This window comes from Centropristis striata, chromosome 19 (genome assembly GCF_030273125.1).
Source record: "Centropristis striata isolate RG_2023a ecotype Rhode Island chromosome 19, C.striata_1.0, whole genome shotgun sequence".
NCBI classification, from domain to species: domain Eukaryota; kingdom Metazoa; phylum Chordata; class Actinopteri; order Perciformes; family Serranidae; genus Centropristis; species Centropristis striata.
The window spans coordinates 14,713,208-14,731,053 of record NC_081535.1 but is presented as its reverse complement, the minus strand read 5'-3'; the positions used below and the strand labels follow the sequence as shown (position 1 = coordinate 14,731,053).

The 17,846-nt window shown below is 39.2% G+C and overlaps 1 protein-coding gene across 1 annotated transcript; it reads left to right on the top strand.

Annotated features, from left to right (window-relative positions):
• Nucleotides 1-7,644: 7,644 nt before the first annotated feature.
• Nucleotides 7,645-17,745, top strand: LOC131992575 (uncharacterized). The gene is made up of 3 exons (XM_059358194.1): nucleotides 7,645-7,931; nucleotides 15,139-15,279; nucleotides 16,790-17,745. Exons 1-3 carry the CDS (start codon nucleotides 7,862-7,864, stop codon nucleotides 16,975-16,977), a joined length of 399 nt encoding a protein of 132 aa, XP_059214177.1. The 5' UTR covers nucleotides 7,645-7,861; the 3' UTR covers nucleotides 16,978-17,745.
• The last annotated feature ends 101 nt before the right edge of the window (nucleotides 17,746-17,846 follow it).

Here is a 17,846-nt window from a genome sequence, read left to right as displayed (position 1 = left end):
CGGTCAGTATACATACATTCAAAGTCTTTGCCATGATAATTTTCTCTTTGTTTCCTTTGAACCAAATGAACAGGTAAACATTGGTTCACTGTTTGCATCTGCAAGCACAAAACACAATAGTCTTATCATTTATATGAACATGAGTAAATTTGTCTTGCAGTAAATATTTATTAAGATATTTATTCACATTTATTGACACTGTATAAATGTGTAATTTCCATGTCTGTAGTGCATGATGTGACAAAAGCAGCTGGCAATGCATGTCTTGCAGTTCCAGTGTAACACAAACTCAGGTCATTAGGTTCATTAAGGTCATTAGGTTGCATATTTTACAAAAATAATATAGTTTAATTTATATCTGTTTGAGGAACATGAACAAAGCTGTTGACCTATAGAGTCATATATGACTTAGTGTTTAATTTTTTTTAGGTATGTACGTATTAGAAAAGGAAAAAGTGAGAACATGCACTAATATGCCACTACTGTCATGACTATATATTTATATAACTCAAAACTCATAGGAGAAATCAGAGCTTTTCTTTTTGTTGCGTAACTTTTTCATGAAGTGACTGCATAGGACATTTTGGCAGGCAAAGCTTACCCATCCATGCAACAACTGTCACACTTATGCTACTGGAATCCTGAAATATGCTAGGAGATTTCTCCAAAACACAGATTTTAGTCCACTGCACAAACATAAGCTCAGAGAGGGAATCACTAGAATGAATATATACATAAAAAAGAATTGCTTTCAGCAGGGATGTGCTATATTTCTGTCCTTACATGCCAAAGACCTATTTAGCGTTTTCTTGTGAAATAATTAATTGTCATGCTAGCTGGTGGTGAAGGGGGCCTTAGTATGTTGGCGAGGTACAAACTGGCATGGCCATTTTTAAGGGGTCCCTCGATCTTTGACCTTAATATATCTGAATGAAAATCGGTTCTATGGGTACCCACATTTCCCCTTTACAGGTATGCCAATTTTATTCGATTCCCATGCAATTTTGGCAAAGATGCAGTGTGTCACCACAGCCTGCCTCTCCACCCCCACCCATTTGAAAAGGTCTAGATCCACCACCACCACCACACCCTTGCTGATGACGTAACAAAACAAATCTCTCTGTCCATTCACAAATATTGCCGTGCCAAAGCTTATCTGTAATATCCTCTCTTGACAGCCTTGAATCCAAATTACATTCTTATACAACCAGCTGAATTTGCAAGGAGATGAAATATGAGTTTCTTACTTGTATTCTTATATTTATATTTCCCTAAAACGGTTCAGGATAAGCACTTTTCTTAGAATTTTTCCTTTGAAGCCTTCAGTGCATTCATTTCTTTAGCATGTTTTTAAGCACAAATTTTTTCAGTGATGATCCTACATACGGTTTGATTAAAATGTGCGTCCAGCTGCTCCTCGATAAAACAGCTGCCCAACACATCAAAAACCCAAATTAATTCTGAGATGTAAAGTATGTTATTCATTAGGAGCCAATATCCGGAAAAAGAGTTTTAATAAACATCATTTCATTTTGATCTCATAGCAATTCATGTGTTTTTTATAATGTGTATTATTAACAAAAACCAATGTATAAAGTGTGGGTTTGATTTATCATATTATAATAATGCATTTTCTTTCGGTCAATATGTCTTCAGCTGACAGGACCTTTTTGCATTTGCTCATAACTTTCTGTTGTTTTTAAGCAGCCACAGTTTAATTTTTTAAATCACCCAGTGGAAATGTGTCCTTTGGATGATAACACTGACACTAATATGGCAGCCAAAACGTGTACTGCGCTGTTTGAAGTCAGTGGGCTGATGTACAGTAAATAAGTCAACACCATGGCAACAGCCCGGAGCTAATGCCATTCATATTCCCTCACAGAGCCCGGCTCCCGTGGCCTGGAGCCAAATCTGTTCAGGGAGGGCAGAGGGATGACACGCAGGCAAATAGGTGCAGCAAGCCACCTATAGGATCCGCTTTTGTTCTTAAAGGTGATTTAAGTGATAAAGCCGGAGTAGGATTAAGATATGAAGCTGGCAGGGATGGGGAGGTTGTGATGTTTTCAACTTGGCATTCATATAAAGCGGGCGTTGGCATGAGTGTGCTATCAGGTCAGCCTCCAAAGCTCCTGGCAGTGTCTTAAATCTCAGTTTCTCCATTATGTCAAGCCCTCATGTTGAAAACATGCTCCTGAATCACCATCATCTCCATATGAGATTTTTTTTTATTGATGTTTCTTATTATTCATGAGGCTTTAAATGTTTCTATGTGTATCATAAGCTATGAAAGAAAATAGGGTAGCCTGTTTTGATTCGCCTCTAGGGAGAATAACGAATCCCCTGAGAGCCCAGCCATTGATTTCAAAGTATAACGATAAGATCTATAAATGCCAAACATAAAGATTTATAACAGCTTAATGTATGCCACATTAAGCTGAGCTATGGGGGCCTTACAGCATCTGACCTTTTTAAAACCTGTGGTTTAAGTTGTGTCAGTGAAACATGGCTTTAGAGAGCACAAATAGGCCGGTTTACTAGTGACTTAATGGGCACTGAATGAAAGTCATTAGGAAAACAGATGTCAACATGTCTCAGGTTGGATTTTTGTAAAGATGTTCTCTAGCAGAGTGTGTGTAGCAGATGCTGTCTCTAAGCCTTGGAGATTGAGGCGGGAGGGGTTGGTGGGGTATGTTTAAATTAAGAGATTATTGAGCTGATGGTTTGTAAAGCTAAGCCTTTAAATGGGGGGTAGCAGTTAAATATTCTTCTACTTTATCCGTGTCGATTTAATTATTTATCAACTGCTCTTTAAAAAGGCTGGCCGTGGGTTCAGTGGACCTTTTAAAAATAGTCCAAACATCCAATTAGCATTGCGAGTGATGTGCTGCAGCATATCAGGCAGGCATGTCCCTCTGAGCAAGCCTTTAAAATGCTGGTTTGATTTGCCATGCCAGACGCTGTACATCCAAAGGGCAAATTAATCTCGGGAATCTGATAACAGCCCTTCAAAAAGTTTAAAAATGGCCGCATAAGAGGAAATATCAGCGTTGGAGTTGCATTCCATAGAGAGATTATATCCTAATAATGAAATGTGAGATTTGCACTGAAACTGTGAAAACAGCTGTTTTTAGTGCTGTAAAACAAACTGAGAGGCAAACCAACCTCCATAATCTAAACTTGGGTTCTGTCCATCTCCTTGTTTTCGTTGTCAGTCCTTACTACCTATAAAGTATTTTGTTTTTTGCACTAACAAAAAAAGGACTTTATGCAGAATATGTCTCTGGATCAGCAACCAGTGTGCGTCATGCAGCTGCGAATAACCTGATGAGGAAGACAGTAGGTCTCAGGGCAGTTGAAGAGAGGGTCAAGGCCTGGTCTTGGGCTCACTGAGCTGGCATGGCACTGCGAACGTGATAGTGCCACCCCCAGTGACAGCAGCAGATGGGGAGAGGGCCCCTGGGCTTCTTCCTCAGGGTTGCTGGGCAGGGAGACAGAGCAGCCATGCACAAAATACAAGGCCACTGATTGGACCGTGCGTCTTAAGATGCCACAGGCTGATAAGTCGCTGAGAGAAGCAGCGCTTACATGCTTGAGAAGACGTATAATTATGTTAACCCGGTAGTTTCTCTGGACTCTCCACTTAGCCATCAGGGGAGATTGTAGCTTATTAGGTCAGGAAATCGGCATTGGCTGGATTGCAATCTTTTAAAAATACTGTAGGTGTCAGCAAGAATAAGTTTAGGATTTTAAAGGAGAACATCATAATATGCATAAAAGATATAAAGCATACAAGAATAATATATTATATTCTAATAAATAGTGGGAATTAGTTACAATATGTCCATTCAATGTTATGTGAAGCAAAATTACATTGTGTCCTATTTTGAGTACCTGAAGTCACGTAGTAAATCAGTGCATTGTAACCACAATTTATATAAAAATGCTGAGGACCATAGTTTAAAGGGTAATAAAGCAAAATTCAGAAGTGCTTGCATTCCCACAACTTGAGCTTAGCCTTTTGCTGAGACGTCTTCTTTGCCGTTTAAGGAGAATCCGGCTTTGCACTTTCTTCAGTGTAAAACTGCAGAGGCACATACATCTGGTCAGACTTTCAATTACTTGATATTCTGGGTGCTAAAAGGCAGTTTCCCTTCAAGGCTTCGGCAGTTAATCTTACAGCAAGTGCCAGCATTAAGGCGATAATCACAGGGCATGTGACAAAAGCACAAACACTGTCCCTAAAGGGAAGCGAAAGAGACCCCTGAGGATTTCTGCAACCAGCCACACTAGTTGGGCATCAGGTCCCTGAAAGTGAAGTCTCAAACCTCACTGATCTCCGTGCAATTTTTAGACTTTTGTTTTGATTTAGCTGCACATAGCCTGCAGAATATCTTTCCTCCTTGTCAAGTATTGTGGTCAAACACTAGTGGATTACTGCTCATTAAAGCTGCGGAGAACCCGTTGGGCTGTGATTAATACACAAGACTTAATGGCCGTTTTCAGTTTCATCTCTCCTACACTTTTAGGGGAGGGTTATATGCAATGACAGACGCTCAGAATTAAAGCCCACAGAGCAGAATTAACTTTTCATGTATTTCCTCCTCACATCCTTGTTGTTTCCTTTTGGTCGTTGCTTGCACAGCCTCAGGCTCAGTTCTTCTTCTGGTGTCTTAATTGCAATTTCATCAAGAATTTAAAGCCATGTAGCCTTCCCTATTCTTGTCACTGTCACTCCAAACTAGCCACCGCAGGGGACTTCAAGGGTATTTAAAGCAGCTATTGTGTGCCATAAGATAAGTCAGGAGCAGCTTTGGGAAGACTCACTTTCATCATTGTAGTACTGCCGGACCTCCTCTTCCCCCTCAGAATCCATCCTTCCCTCACTCTCTCTTTCATGGCTTTATCACTCAAAAGCTCAAGCAGCTCAGCAGAATATAAATGAACAAGGGCTGTGGGATAGGGAAAGAGGGAAAAGGTTGAAACAAAAATTGCATGTGCACATGAGCATTGGAACTTTTACATGGACTGCTCTTTCATGCTTCACACCACTCAGTTCGTTGGTGTTGATGCAATATGAAAATTTCACATTATAGATTCAACACCCATGTCCATGACGAATGGGGATCTTGAGATGTGGAGTTATGCGGACGTGTGGGTGTGTGTTTTTGTGAGTGTGCATCGAAAATGTACTGTTAGAATCAGTACATCACATAAGATAAGGCTTTTATTATGGAAGAGTTCATGTTCAAGCAAAAGTTTGACATCTTGGGAAATGTGATGGTTTTCACTGTCTGGCAGAGCTAGAAGAAAAGATTGATAGCACTCCCTAATGTCTGTTCAGGCAATATGAAGCTGTCTTAGCAAGTGAAGAAAATGTTTTATCACAGAGACTGGAAAACAGGGTTAGAGTCTCTGCATATTTGCTTTGTGTCTTTCTGTAGTCATTTTGCATCTCTTTGTGGTTGTTTTGACCCTGTTCGTAGTTGTTGAGAGTCTAATTGTGACTCTGTGTAGCTGTTTTGCATCTCTTTGTAGTTGTTTTGGTCTTTTTTGTAGTCTTTTTGTGTGCCTTTGTACTCATTTTATGTTACTTTGAGGTCATCTTCAGTCTCTTCCTTGTAGTGTGTGTGTCTTTCTTCAATACTCGACACTTTGGGCCACTGATTTACATGTGAAATGTCTTTTGTGTAATCTGTAAATCCCCTACACATGTTTACTTAGGTCAATTTTGGGGACATTGCATAGACTTAAATTCATTCCCTTGAGCCTTGCATAACCTTAAACCTAATCCTAACCTTAACCACTGGCCCCAAAACCCCTCAAAATGCCTTTTCCCGATGGGAATGCAGCTTTTGTTTTGAATTACTGGGCTTGAGTCTGAAATTTGTCCCTAGAGGTAAACTAGTTCTCTCTCCCAACTCATCAGATATTGATCACTATTGCCTCTCAGTGACTGATGGTGACTCCAGTGTACACTCATTTGCATCATCATTAGGCGCTCATAGCAGCGGATGTAATATAAAGAGCACAAAGGTCTATTTAGAGCAGGTGGGAAGTGGAATAGATGGGTAAAAAACAAAAAGCTGAACCCAGGAACAACGCACAGGTTTTAACCCAGTTGACATGTCCCCTGTTCAACTTAAAGTCAACTTTGCTATTTTCAGTCAACCTGAAAATAACCCTTCATGCAGAGATAGGTCACATTCTATGTCACTTTTTATGTGACCTACGTCAACTAACTTCAATCCGTATCTAAGTAGTAGGTTGTTTTACCCAAAGCCTCTTGTTTCTAACCTTAACCAAGTAGTTTTGGTTCCTAAAACTTACTGTGTATTTCCTTTGATCAAGTTTTTTTTAAAGCCTCGTGACATGAGCACAAACAGACACACTCTTTTTTTGACACATAGGGCCACTGACCAAGCATCTGTATTTGGCAAGTTGGGAGTGAGAATGTGTTGTCCTAAGTCAGGGACACACACATATACACACTCACTCACACTAACACACATGAATATTGATTAAAGCTAAACTTAAAACAGCATTTTTTCCTCCTTCACCTCCTCATGCACACACACAACTGTCCACATGACCACATCTACCTACCATATGCTTCACAAAGATAGTACACACTACTGACATGTCTCTTCTCTCGCCCAGTTTTTCTTTTCACCACACTCACAGATAAACAATGACTCATGAATAAAAAGCATAGCGAGGGGAGACAACTCACACACAGCTGCACACACTTACAAATAAAAAGAGGCTTGTATGTATATGTGTGTGTGCAGAAACCTATCAGAAAAGATCAACTGCAGGACATGATTAGGCATTGTTCGGTTTGTAAATGAGCGCTAATGAAAAAGTAGCTAATCTGCATTCCACTGTAATCAAAACTTGTGGAGAAAAATCTGCACCAGCCACTCTAAATATGTCTTAATATGAATGACAGCGATCATTGGCAGCCATCTATCAGGCTGGACCATATGTTGCTTTTGGTGGGGAGGGAAAGAGGGCTTACCGCAAAGCCTGCCTTATCCTCTGGCATTACAGACTCTAAGAAAGGATTTACTCTTTAATTCTTGATTAGATAGAATTTTCTCCCCAGTGTGCAAGCACAGGGATACACAGAGCAGAGATAACCTGCCCTATTGGGAAAGTGAGTGAGTGTGTGTGTGTGTGTGAGTCCTTTGGCACTGCTTCCTCACATGCACACACTCACGTACACACCAACCTGGCCCCCTTGGTGTGCCATTCCATTTAGCGCCTGGGCTTTTAACACATTGTGATAGGGCTATTATTAGAAGTGATGAATTATCAATCAAGAATTAATCCTGATTGATGTGATTTTCCCCCAACTGGAAAAGGACCACTTGTTTGTTTTTCTGTGATGAGAGAAGGTGCTTCTTTCTGGGGGGTTTTCTCCAGAGGGAGACATGATAAAAGAGAGGATTTTTTTCCTTTTTTCTGATTAAACCACTCGTTTCACCAGCTTCTCCTGCTCAAGACGTGAGGAGACCGCTGAGGAAGACATTCATTTATTTAGTTCCCTCACTCATTTATCTTCCTCCCCCCTCGTCTCTTTGCCTGACTGGCTGGCTGCTGAGCTGACTGACTGCCTGGATGGTTGGCTCCCCCTCTCACTGGACACTCACTGGCAGTTAACTCACGCACTGCGTGAGCTTCGCTGAGGCTGGGGTGGAGAGAGACACTCGGGCTGCTCCGGCTTTGGAAAGTGGGATCTCTGCTTGGTTTCTCTCTGTGTCTGTTTTGGTGGACTATTAGATGAGAGCAGAGGAAATCTCTGGCTGTCTCTCCTCCAGCACTGACCACTGACCATCACTACTACTGTGCTGCATCCATGACTTTAAATACCTGGCTGGTGTATGGGCTTGGATTTATCTTGGTTTGGGCACTCTGCGTGAAACAGGGTGAGTATGATGTATTTTGGTGTTGAAATGTGTGGAGAATATTTGTAGTGCATGGAGACATGTGCGTGTGTGTGTAATCTGTGATAATAATCTTCACTTACAACAACCTTTTACTGGAAAAGTAATCAATAACGTAATGTACAGCAGTACAGGTAATATGTTGTAAATGCTGAGGTGTGGAAATACAACATAAAGACAGTGAAAGCACTGTATAAATCATCTTTAAACATTTGCAAAAATATTAAAACAACATGGCGGTAGAATTATAGATTATAGCCTGGAGAGTGTTGCAGACCAACTGAACAGATCATATGAATATAATGAATGGCCGTGTTGAAAAGTAATATCAATAAATATGCCTTTGTTCTGCATGTAATTGACCTGGGAGTTCAAATCTATCTACAGTAGTGAATGTCCAGAGGTGCAAACTAAATTTCCCCATAGAGCAATAACGATTGACCTGATTCGGCTTGGCTGCAACCTTTGTTTCACTCGGGCCAAACGAGGAGAAACCGGCGTGATGTGATGTTGCTTTGTTGATTCGTATCTCGTGTTCGGTCTGAGTCAGATCACCTCTGAACCCACCTCCAGACCAGAGGGGGAAGTGAGCTCATGGACAGACTAATTATGATCGATAGGGGTTTTTATTCATGAGGAAACAAATTAGCTATAAATAGAACTGCAGTGCATTATAAAGAGTAACTGATGTTCAAAAGTAATATTTTTTTCTGCCTAAAATTCAACGTCATAAAAAGGTGATATCATTAGGGGGGGTTAATGAACTCAGCCATCAAACACAATGATTACAGTAAGAATTGCATTCATAATGAGTTTCTAATATGTTTATGATGCCCTCAAAGCTCATTTTGAGCATGATTTAATTTTAAGTCTTACTAAAAAAACGTATATTGAGAGAGGCAAGCAGTAGTAACCTTTCCTAAATTAAATCCAAATGTTCTTATGATAATCCTTAAAATCCTTTTTGTTTGTCCGCTTATGCTACTTACTTTTTCTTCCCAGCTGCCTTCTCCTTAAAATGCATCTCATAAAAAATGCATATAATAGTGTCATGAATGTAATTGGCTCAAATGCAGATGAGCTTTACTTGCATGCTAAATGTGCTCAAAACCAATTGATAAGATTAGATATAGGTCACCATAGATTTTGATGAGTTAATCAACATTTGCAATGCATACTGAAGCAGAATTGGTTATGATAAATTGCATTGTGCCATGAAAGCAGAATATCTCTCCCATATGTCCTCATTATGTTGACAAATGCTCATGCCGGGCAGCTTTTCAAGGTTTCATGAGTGCAGCGTGTGTAACAACATAACATCACTGAATTGATAAATCCGGTTGTTTGCCAGATGTAAATGAACATTCCACTGCTTTGCATTTGCACGACCATTACCGAGCTGTAATGACATACTCCAATATTTATAAGAGCTTTGACTGCATGGTGTATCACCAGCAGGGGAGTATGACACATCCCCTAAAGGCTGGCATGTGCTCTCTGTCCCTGTGAGGCTTTACATTGATTCCAGCAGATTTCTAAAGTGATTTTTGTAAGAGCATTTGCACAGGATTAGTTTGCTCCTGAAAGCTCCATCAGAGCTTTTGGTGGGCTATTTAACAGAGCAGAGGCAGCGAGAGGCTCGCGTCGGCTCCCTGCCCTCGCAACTGAGTCCACGGGGCTGCACAGATAAAGAGGGAGGATTGGTTTCAGCCAAAGCTGATCTTCCATCTTGTGTGTGGGATTTTGGAGGTCGGCACAGGTGTGCAAGGGGTCTGAATTCACGGACAATCCCTTTAAGCTCTGGTGGATTTGTTCTGTTTAGGCTTAGCCCTACTTTCTTGAGAGAGTTAGTGAGACAATGTCATGGGAGAAGATGGAACTAAAGATGAAAGAAGTCCACGGAGCATTTTATTTTTGAAAGTATGTGCTTTAAAGTCCCCACTGTATGAGGATCCAATGTGTGCCAGCTTCTCTTTTTAGCAACACCGGGACCGGGGATATTTTGGCAAATGATCCTGTTAACTGATTATTTTTAGGCATCAGTAGAGAAGGAAAAGTAAACAGCATAATCTAGCTGCATGTAGATTTAGTTCCTCTCGAGTCCCTTTCTGTGCTGTAGCTCCACTTATAGGGTGCTGAGTGGTGGAGACAAGGCTTTGAGATCACAAGCAGGAGCTGGCAGGCAGACAGCTTGGGATGGGGTGTACTACTGAGGGTGACTCACCCTTAAGCACAAGCTGGAGAAGAGAAGAGAAGAGAAGAGAAGAGAAGAGAAGAGAAGAGAAGAGAAGAGAAGAGAAGAGAAGAGAAGAGAAGAGAAGTAGACGTTGAGTTCAAGATGAGAACAAATATCAAATTCGAAAGCAATGATCCTTATTTGAACCCTGAAATGTTTATGGGGAATCTTGTTGCCTTTGAGATGTACTTCTCTTGAAATACTATGCAAGCTTTTCAGTTGAATCTAACCCAAATTAGCTAGCCTGCACTGTTTATGTGCTGCATAGCTTCAGGAACAAGAACTTAGATGCTACAATTTAAGTTCTCGGTCTAAATTTGAAGCAGAGTCGGTGCAGTCAGATGCTTGATGATGTAGATCTGAAGTCATGGCTACTTCAAAGTCAAGGGGCTGTTTGGGAGCAACTTGTAACTTTGAAAAACTTAAGCTCTGAATCAACAAAATTTGCAACATATTGGTTGTCTGATTAGGTTGAATGCCTTGCAGCAGCAACACTCAGTTTTGTTTAATGTGATGCCAAAAACTTTGATGCACCAGCCAAAAAATAAAAATAATAAGTCAAATTAAATGTGTCATCAAGAACAAATTAAGAGCAATAGTCTTGATATTGTAAAAGGACATACTGAACGGGGTATGCTGATTGTCATGCAGCCTAATATGAATCACCTTTGTTGCAGTTTTTATGTTGTTTAATGTTCCATATTTTCTCATTTTCTATCCCCTTTTCAACGGTTTTAACTTGATGTATTTTTTATCAGGAAATCTTTAAATGTTTATACTGATAATCATAACAGTGGTGTTAGGGGTCCCCTGGGGTCACCAGTGGTCCTGTGCGTTTATCTTGTCTGTCATAGAGTGTCCGTGTAATTAATTTCCATAGCTGCAGCAGAGGTGCCACTGCTCATGTACTCCAGTTTTACACAAATGAGCTGGCACATCATTTTAAAAAGGACAAGTCACCCCAAAATCAAAAATACAGATTTACTTTTACTTGCAGTGTTGTTGATCAATTTAGATTGTTTGGTGGGTTACTGAGTGTTGGGGGTATCAGCTGTAGAGATGGCAGAAGCCAGAAAATTAATAGAACAGAAAGAAGTGTGCATCTACTCATGGAAGAGAGGCTTGTGCTCTGAACCGTGTGAGATGTAAACATTAATGAGGTCCTCTTCGTATCAGCTGTAACATTAGCAGGCTTAGATGAGATATCACCATTGAACTGTTCTGTCTGGGCGGTGATACAGTTGGTACGTGTAGTTCAGTAGACAGAAAATAGTTCCAAGATCAAACTGCTCACAACAACGTCCGTGGATTGTCCGAAGTAACAGGCCGTCCTTTAAACCTATTTGTCTTGTCCTTGTTAAACTATGATTGGCTATGTGCCTGCTCAGAGGCAGGACCTTAGTTGTAACCAACTGTAATTCAGTCTTAACGCCTGGGTGGTTGCAATGCAATGGAGTATAGCCTCAAGTCCCAGAAAATCCCAAAAACCAAGAATAAGAATAATACTTTGTTTTGACTTGGAGTGCAGTGGATAAGATAAGATAAGATAAGATAAGATAAGATAAGAAAGGATAGGATAATATAGGATAATATAATAAAAACAATAAATAAAATAGGTAAAAAAAATTGACAATAATTGTACCAAGTTTTGTATAATAATGCATGAACTATCCCTTTAATCCTCACACAGTTTCTGAAGGAGGACTCTTAACTGATATGTATAAGTTAGAAGAGGCAGGTAGCAATGGTGGAAAGTAACTATGTACATTTACTCAAGTACTGGACTTAAAGTAAAATTTTGACGTACTTTTATGTACATTTTATGTAACTTAATACTTCTACTCCACTACATTTTGAGACATATATTGTACTTTTTACAGTGTGGTATTAGTATTTTTACTGAAGTAAAGGATCTGAACACTTCTTCCACCACTGTCGTTTTTACTTCTTTACTTTTTTTTTTTTTTACTTTTTTTACATTTATTTTTTTTTACTTTATTTTATTTTATTTTATTTTATTTTAATTTATTTTAATTTATTTTTTAAAAAAGCGAAAACGGCCGCGCATGCGCAAAAGCGTGAAAAGCCGCGCATGCGCAGAAGCGGAAAAAAGCGCATGCGCAGAAGCGAAAACAGCCGCGCATGCGCAGAACCGCAGAAAAAATAATAATAATAAAAATAAATAAATAAAAAATACAAAAAATAAATTAAAAATAAATAAAAATTAAAAATTAAAAATTAAAAATTAAAAATTAAAAATTAAAAATTAAAAATTAAAATAAAATAAAGAAAGAAAAATAAATGTAAAAAAAAGTTAAGAAAAAAAAGTAAAGAAGTAAAAAAGACAGTGGTGGAAGAAGTGTTCAGATCCTTTACTTCAGTAAAAGTACTAATACCACACTGTGAAATGACTCCACTCCGCTCATTTTAACTACCTAATAAACTTTTAAGTGGTTTGATTTATAAAAATGGGTAATCATTTTAAATGTATCATGTTTTCCATTTTAAATCTTGACCTGAAAAGTAAGTAAAGCTGTCAGCTAAATGTAGAGGAATAAAAAGTACAATATATGTCTCAAAATGTAGTGGAGTAGAAGTATAATGTTACATAAAATGTACATAAAAGTACTTCAAAATTTTACTTTAAGTCCAGTACTTGAGTAAATGTACATAGTTACTTTCCACCATTGCTGCCTGCCTCTTCTAACTTATACATATCAGCTAAGAGTCCTCCTTCAGACACTGTATGAGGATTAAAGGTATAGTTCGTGCATTATTATACAAAACTTGGTACAATTATTGTCAGTGCCCTCCTGAGGATAACCCTTTCAGTTTTTATTGATCGGCCCCTAGGTGGCACTGTGGTGGCAGTCTAATTTCATATTTGGTACCGTGGCCACACTATAACACTTAAGGCAATGAAATTCATAGGGGTGGTATAGACTGGCCCCTGTAACGCACACCCCACGACGGCAACCTCTCATTGAAAAACAAAAACTGAGTCAACCAAATAGTAAAGTGGTCTAGCAGACTGATTGGTGAGCCACAGCTCAACGTGGAGACCTTGTACACAAAACAATTACAGCGCATTACTGGTTCAATTTTAAATGACAGTTCCCATCCATTGCACACAGAGTTTCAGCTCCTCCCCTCTGGGCGTAGGTTTACAATCCCTAAGTGTAGAACAAAAAGACACAAAAACAGTTTTGTCCCTGCTATGCTTTGCACAGGTGTTTATTTATTGTTGCTTTTATGTATGTTTTTACTATTTCTATATATACATTTTAACCTTTATCTACGTTTTTTACAGCCAAAACAAGTTTTATGTTGTTTATTTTTATGTCTTCTTTTTTTTTTTGCTATTCGTATTTTAGTTCACATCAATATCTAAGTATAGTCTGGACCTCTAAGAACTTTTAATAATTTTTTATTTAATTTTTATTTTTTTATTTAACTTGCCATTTCTTAACGCCCACTGTCTTAAGTTGAATGATGTTTGATATGTGCCTCTTTTGTGTGTGTGTATGAGGACTCTATTTGTACCCAGAGGTAGATTTTGTTTGCAGTATGAAGTAAATAACATAGATAAAAAGATAAAAAAAAACATGATAATGATAATGAATTTCATTGCCTTAAGTCTTATGGTCTGGGCACAGTGCCAAATATTAAATTAGACTGCCACCAGAGCGCCACCTAGGGGCCGATCAATAAAACCTTAAAGGGTTATCCTCAGGAGGGCATTGACAATAAGTATACCACGTTTGGTGTTAATCCGACCAACCGATTTGGAGATATAAAATACTTCAATTTAAAGAGCGCCAACTAGTGGTCATCGGCCAAAATTTTGCACAGAGCCTCAGGGGCTCATGGGGAAGTAGGATCTTGAGTTTCATGTCATTCAGACACACCAATGTGGAGATATGCAACACTTCGTGTTTTGTGTTTAAAATAGCGCCACCTGCAGGAAGTTGTTATTTAATAACTTGAGTAGTCTTTGGGTTATCAAAATTATTTTAATAACTTTTTGTTATGAGGGTCCATAGATGCTGTGTGCAAAGTTTGGTGCAAAACGATGAAATTGCCCAGGAGGAGTTTGAAAAAGTATGTTTACGACATTTTGCGGAAAAAAAACTCTGTACGAAAAAGGGCGTGGCCTATATCACGAGATTCAGCACAACTCAGTGAAAGCGTGGATATAAGGTCTTTGAATGTGCGATAAAGTATGTGGGAGTTATTAGCCAAAACGCACTTTCCTTTATTATAGCGCCACCTAGTGGTGGAAATTCAGGATGACAATAGATTATAAAATTTTTCGCCAGGTGTGACTTATATTTAAAGTTTCATGAGTTTTGGGGTATGTTCAGGCAGTGAAAAATGCGATCATTTGGGAAGAAGAAAAAAATAATCATTCGAAATACAAAAGGGAAAGGGAAAGGGAAAGGGACCTCGCAGGTTGTTGACTGCTCGGGCCCTAACAATATAAAAATAAAAACAAAAGTGTCTAAGGAGTAAAGTGAGTAAAGTTCAGATGACATGGCAGGATGTAATATACAGACGTATTGCACAAGTATAAAAGCTGTATATCAAAGTCATACATGATGAGGTTTTTTATCTTGTTGATTACAATTTTTAACACAGGAATGTAAGGAACGGTTGGATACTGTGATATAGTTAAAGTAGAGATAAGTGGGCTATCCCGGTCCAAAAAAGTTTGGAAACACCACTGGGGAAGAGACATTTTTAATGCCATCTAGTTTCATTAAATTCAAGAGAAGGCTGCAATCTCTATGGCATTTTTTTTCAACAATTGGAAACTCACACCAAAGTAATCTAGACTGATAAATAGCAACACAGGTTAGAGTAAAAATATATATTTTAGATTTTCAAGTGAACTTTCCCTTTAACAACACCCTAACAGGTTGTCATGTCAACTGTTCAATGTGTCCCCCGCAGTCCAGGGGCTGCAGTGCTATGGCTGTAACATCATCCAGGGCCAGAGGTATGTGGATGTGGGCTGCTCCAACCCAGAGGTCATCACCTGCGCCCACTCACACAAAGGCTTCAAACACCGTTTCTGCATCAAGACAGAGAGCAGTGAGTAAGCCTCCACAAACAACTGAGTCACAAACTGAAATCACAATATTCTCTTTTCTTTATCCTCTAATTCAGTGAGCTAATGCCTCTCTGTATGGTACTTATTTGAAGAATATTTGAGTGGAAGATTATTAAATCATGATGAATTCACTCTGGCGTGCCACTGGACGTTGGCATAATCATTTTTAATCATACTTTCATGTTAATGTTCTTTGTCCGCTGATGTGAATATTCTATTGCTCCCTGCACTGACGATGGTTACATAACACTACTTTGGTGTACTTTGATGAGTAAATTATAAGTCACTCTTTGTTTGATGTTAAGTCAAATGGAGGTTGTGGACACCCGCGACAGGAGAGTGATGGTCAGATGAGTAGTTCTGCTGATATCCATGGAAGCGTGGAGGATCCAGCTGTTCCCTTGCTCGATTACTAAAGGATGCGCTCATGTTGAAAGGGCTGATGAGGCACCTTTTCTGTTCGCTCTGAGAAACTGCAAGCTCAGAAAGGCACTGACAGCAGCCCCATCAGAAACAGTATGACGAGCACTTGTCGGTCAAAATCTCAAAGCAGTGTTTTGGCAGTAATCAGCGGCCCAGTCAGCCTGTTAATCTTCCTGTGACCCCACCAAACCCAAATCTAACAGATGCTGGTGAAGTTCCATAAGAGTCTTAGAGTAGCTCCCTTTGTCCTCAGATACAAGACATTTGTCCTTAATCTATAACCAGTCCAGCACCCTTCACTCCTGAACAATGTGCTCTCGCTTCTCAGCTGCCTCCAACCTATAACTGAAGTGACAGGCAAAAAAAAAGTTGAGATGGGTTATGATCATACTGGAGCCAGGCTGATTTTTTCAGGTTGACCCAGTTGTCATCACCTAGAAGACCTGATCACTCATAAATGATGACAAATCTCATTATAAAAATGATTTGAAGTATGACTCCTAATTATTTACATTATTATTATTAACATTCTCATGCCAAGATTCAAATTAGACAGTTCACTTTCATTGATTCTAAGCTACAAGAACAATCTAAATATCACACAGACTTTATCACAGTAATTATTGAAGGCCAGTTATCAATCCAATGTGTTTCTCCAGTCTCATAATCTCCAGTGGATTTGCAGCTCACCCATAAATCTGGATTTAGGTTTGAAATGCCTGACTGGAATGCCAAAATGCCCTTGTTTGTGTATTTTGTAGTTTTTTTTCTCCATATAATACAGATTTTAAATATAGTCTACACATTCATCTGATTCTTTTTGGCAATGCTCCTCCAAGTTTCTACGCTTAAGGGTACAAAATGATGGCTTACTATTTGCCAGAGGCTTGTTTTCTCAGCTGTTGGGGCATTATCGTGCAGAGTGTGCCTTTAAGATGTCTAAACGTCTTCCTCATTACACACTTGCAGTATTTGGTGCTTACTTATGCTTTTTTTTCTTGCTGAGCCAAACACCAGCTCGTCACTCACTCTTCTCTGACTGACTGTCTCTCCCTTCTGTCCCTCCAGCGGCCCTGGGTATCGTCCTGACCAGTGGTTGTGCCACATCTAGACACTGCCAGCAACATGAGCTGCCTGGAGTGCGCATCCATTGCTGTGACTCAGATCTATGTAACAGCGCCCCCTCCTGGCACCCAAGCACACTCCATTACATCTGTGCACTGTTCAGCCTCCTGCTGCTGAGGATGTGGTTGTGATGTGGGGTAAATCTGGAGCATAACACCAGTGGACTATGGGAGAAACAACAGCTCTCATCTCTTCTCTTAGCTGCTCATGTTTAGGGCTGAATGAGAGTATTACTCAGAGTGGTGTCACTGGAGAGCACCTTGAAATAGTAGCTTTTGTCACATTGTTAGCTGGGACTTGCAGTCAGAGCGATGTGAATATGTTTGATCAAATAACGACAAAGCAGCTTGCAGTCATCAGTGAATTTATTGTGCACATCCACTCACGCAAATGTAGTACAGTGGGGTATTATGGGACATGTGTTCCCATGAACGAAAGATCTCAGAGTCAGTATGTCCATAATAGACATCACCTTTAAAAAGGCTTACATCCACTTTTACTGTGACACATGAATCCCATTTTCTTTGTTAATAAGTTCATCATCTCTCTTAAGATCCAATCTTTGTGTGCAGTATGTTCTTCTGAATTCACAGGCTATTTACTTTGCAAAATTAAAGATATTTTTTTAGTTTGCTGTCCAGTTCTTCAGGCTAAGCTTGTGGGAAGCACACTGCATGTGGTTCTGTGTAGGATTGTAAGAAATATTGTACAGTGAAAGCATGTAATGTTGTGAATTACTGTATTAAAATGTTTCATATTTTTCAAAAGAAAAATGCTTTGAACTCTGCAATTTTTATTATACCAAGAAACACCATGAAGGTCACATGCTACACAGTCAGAGCTAATTAAAATGACTTCGGATTCACATGATGTCTACACTTAATAAAATTAAAAAAACAAAGCAAATATACATCATATATATCTATATAGATATATATAGATATATATATATAGATATATGTGTGTGTGTGTGTGTGTGTGTGTGATGGGCTTATGTGTC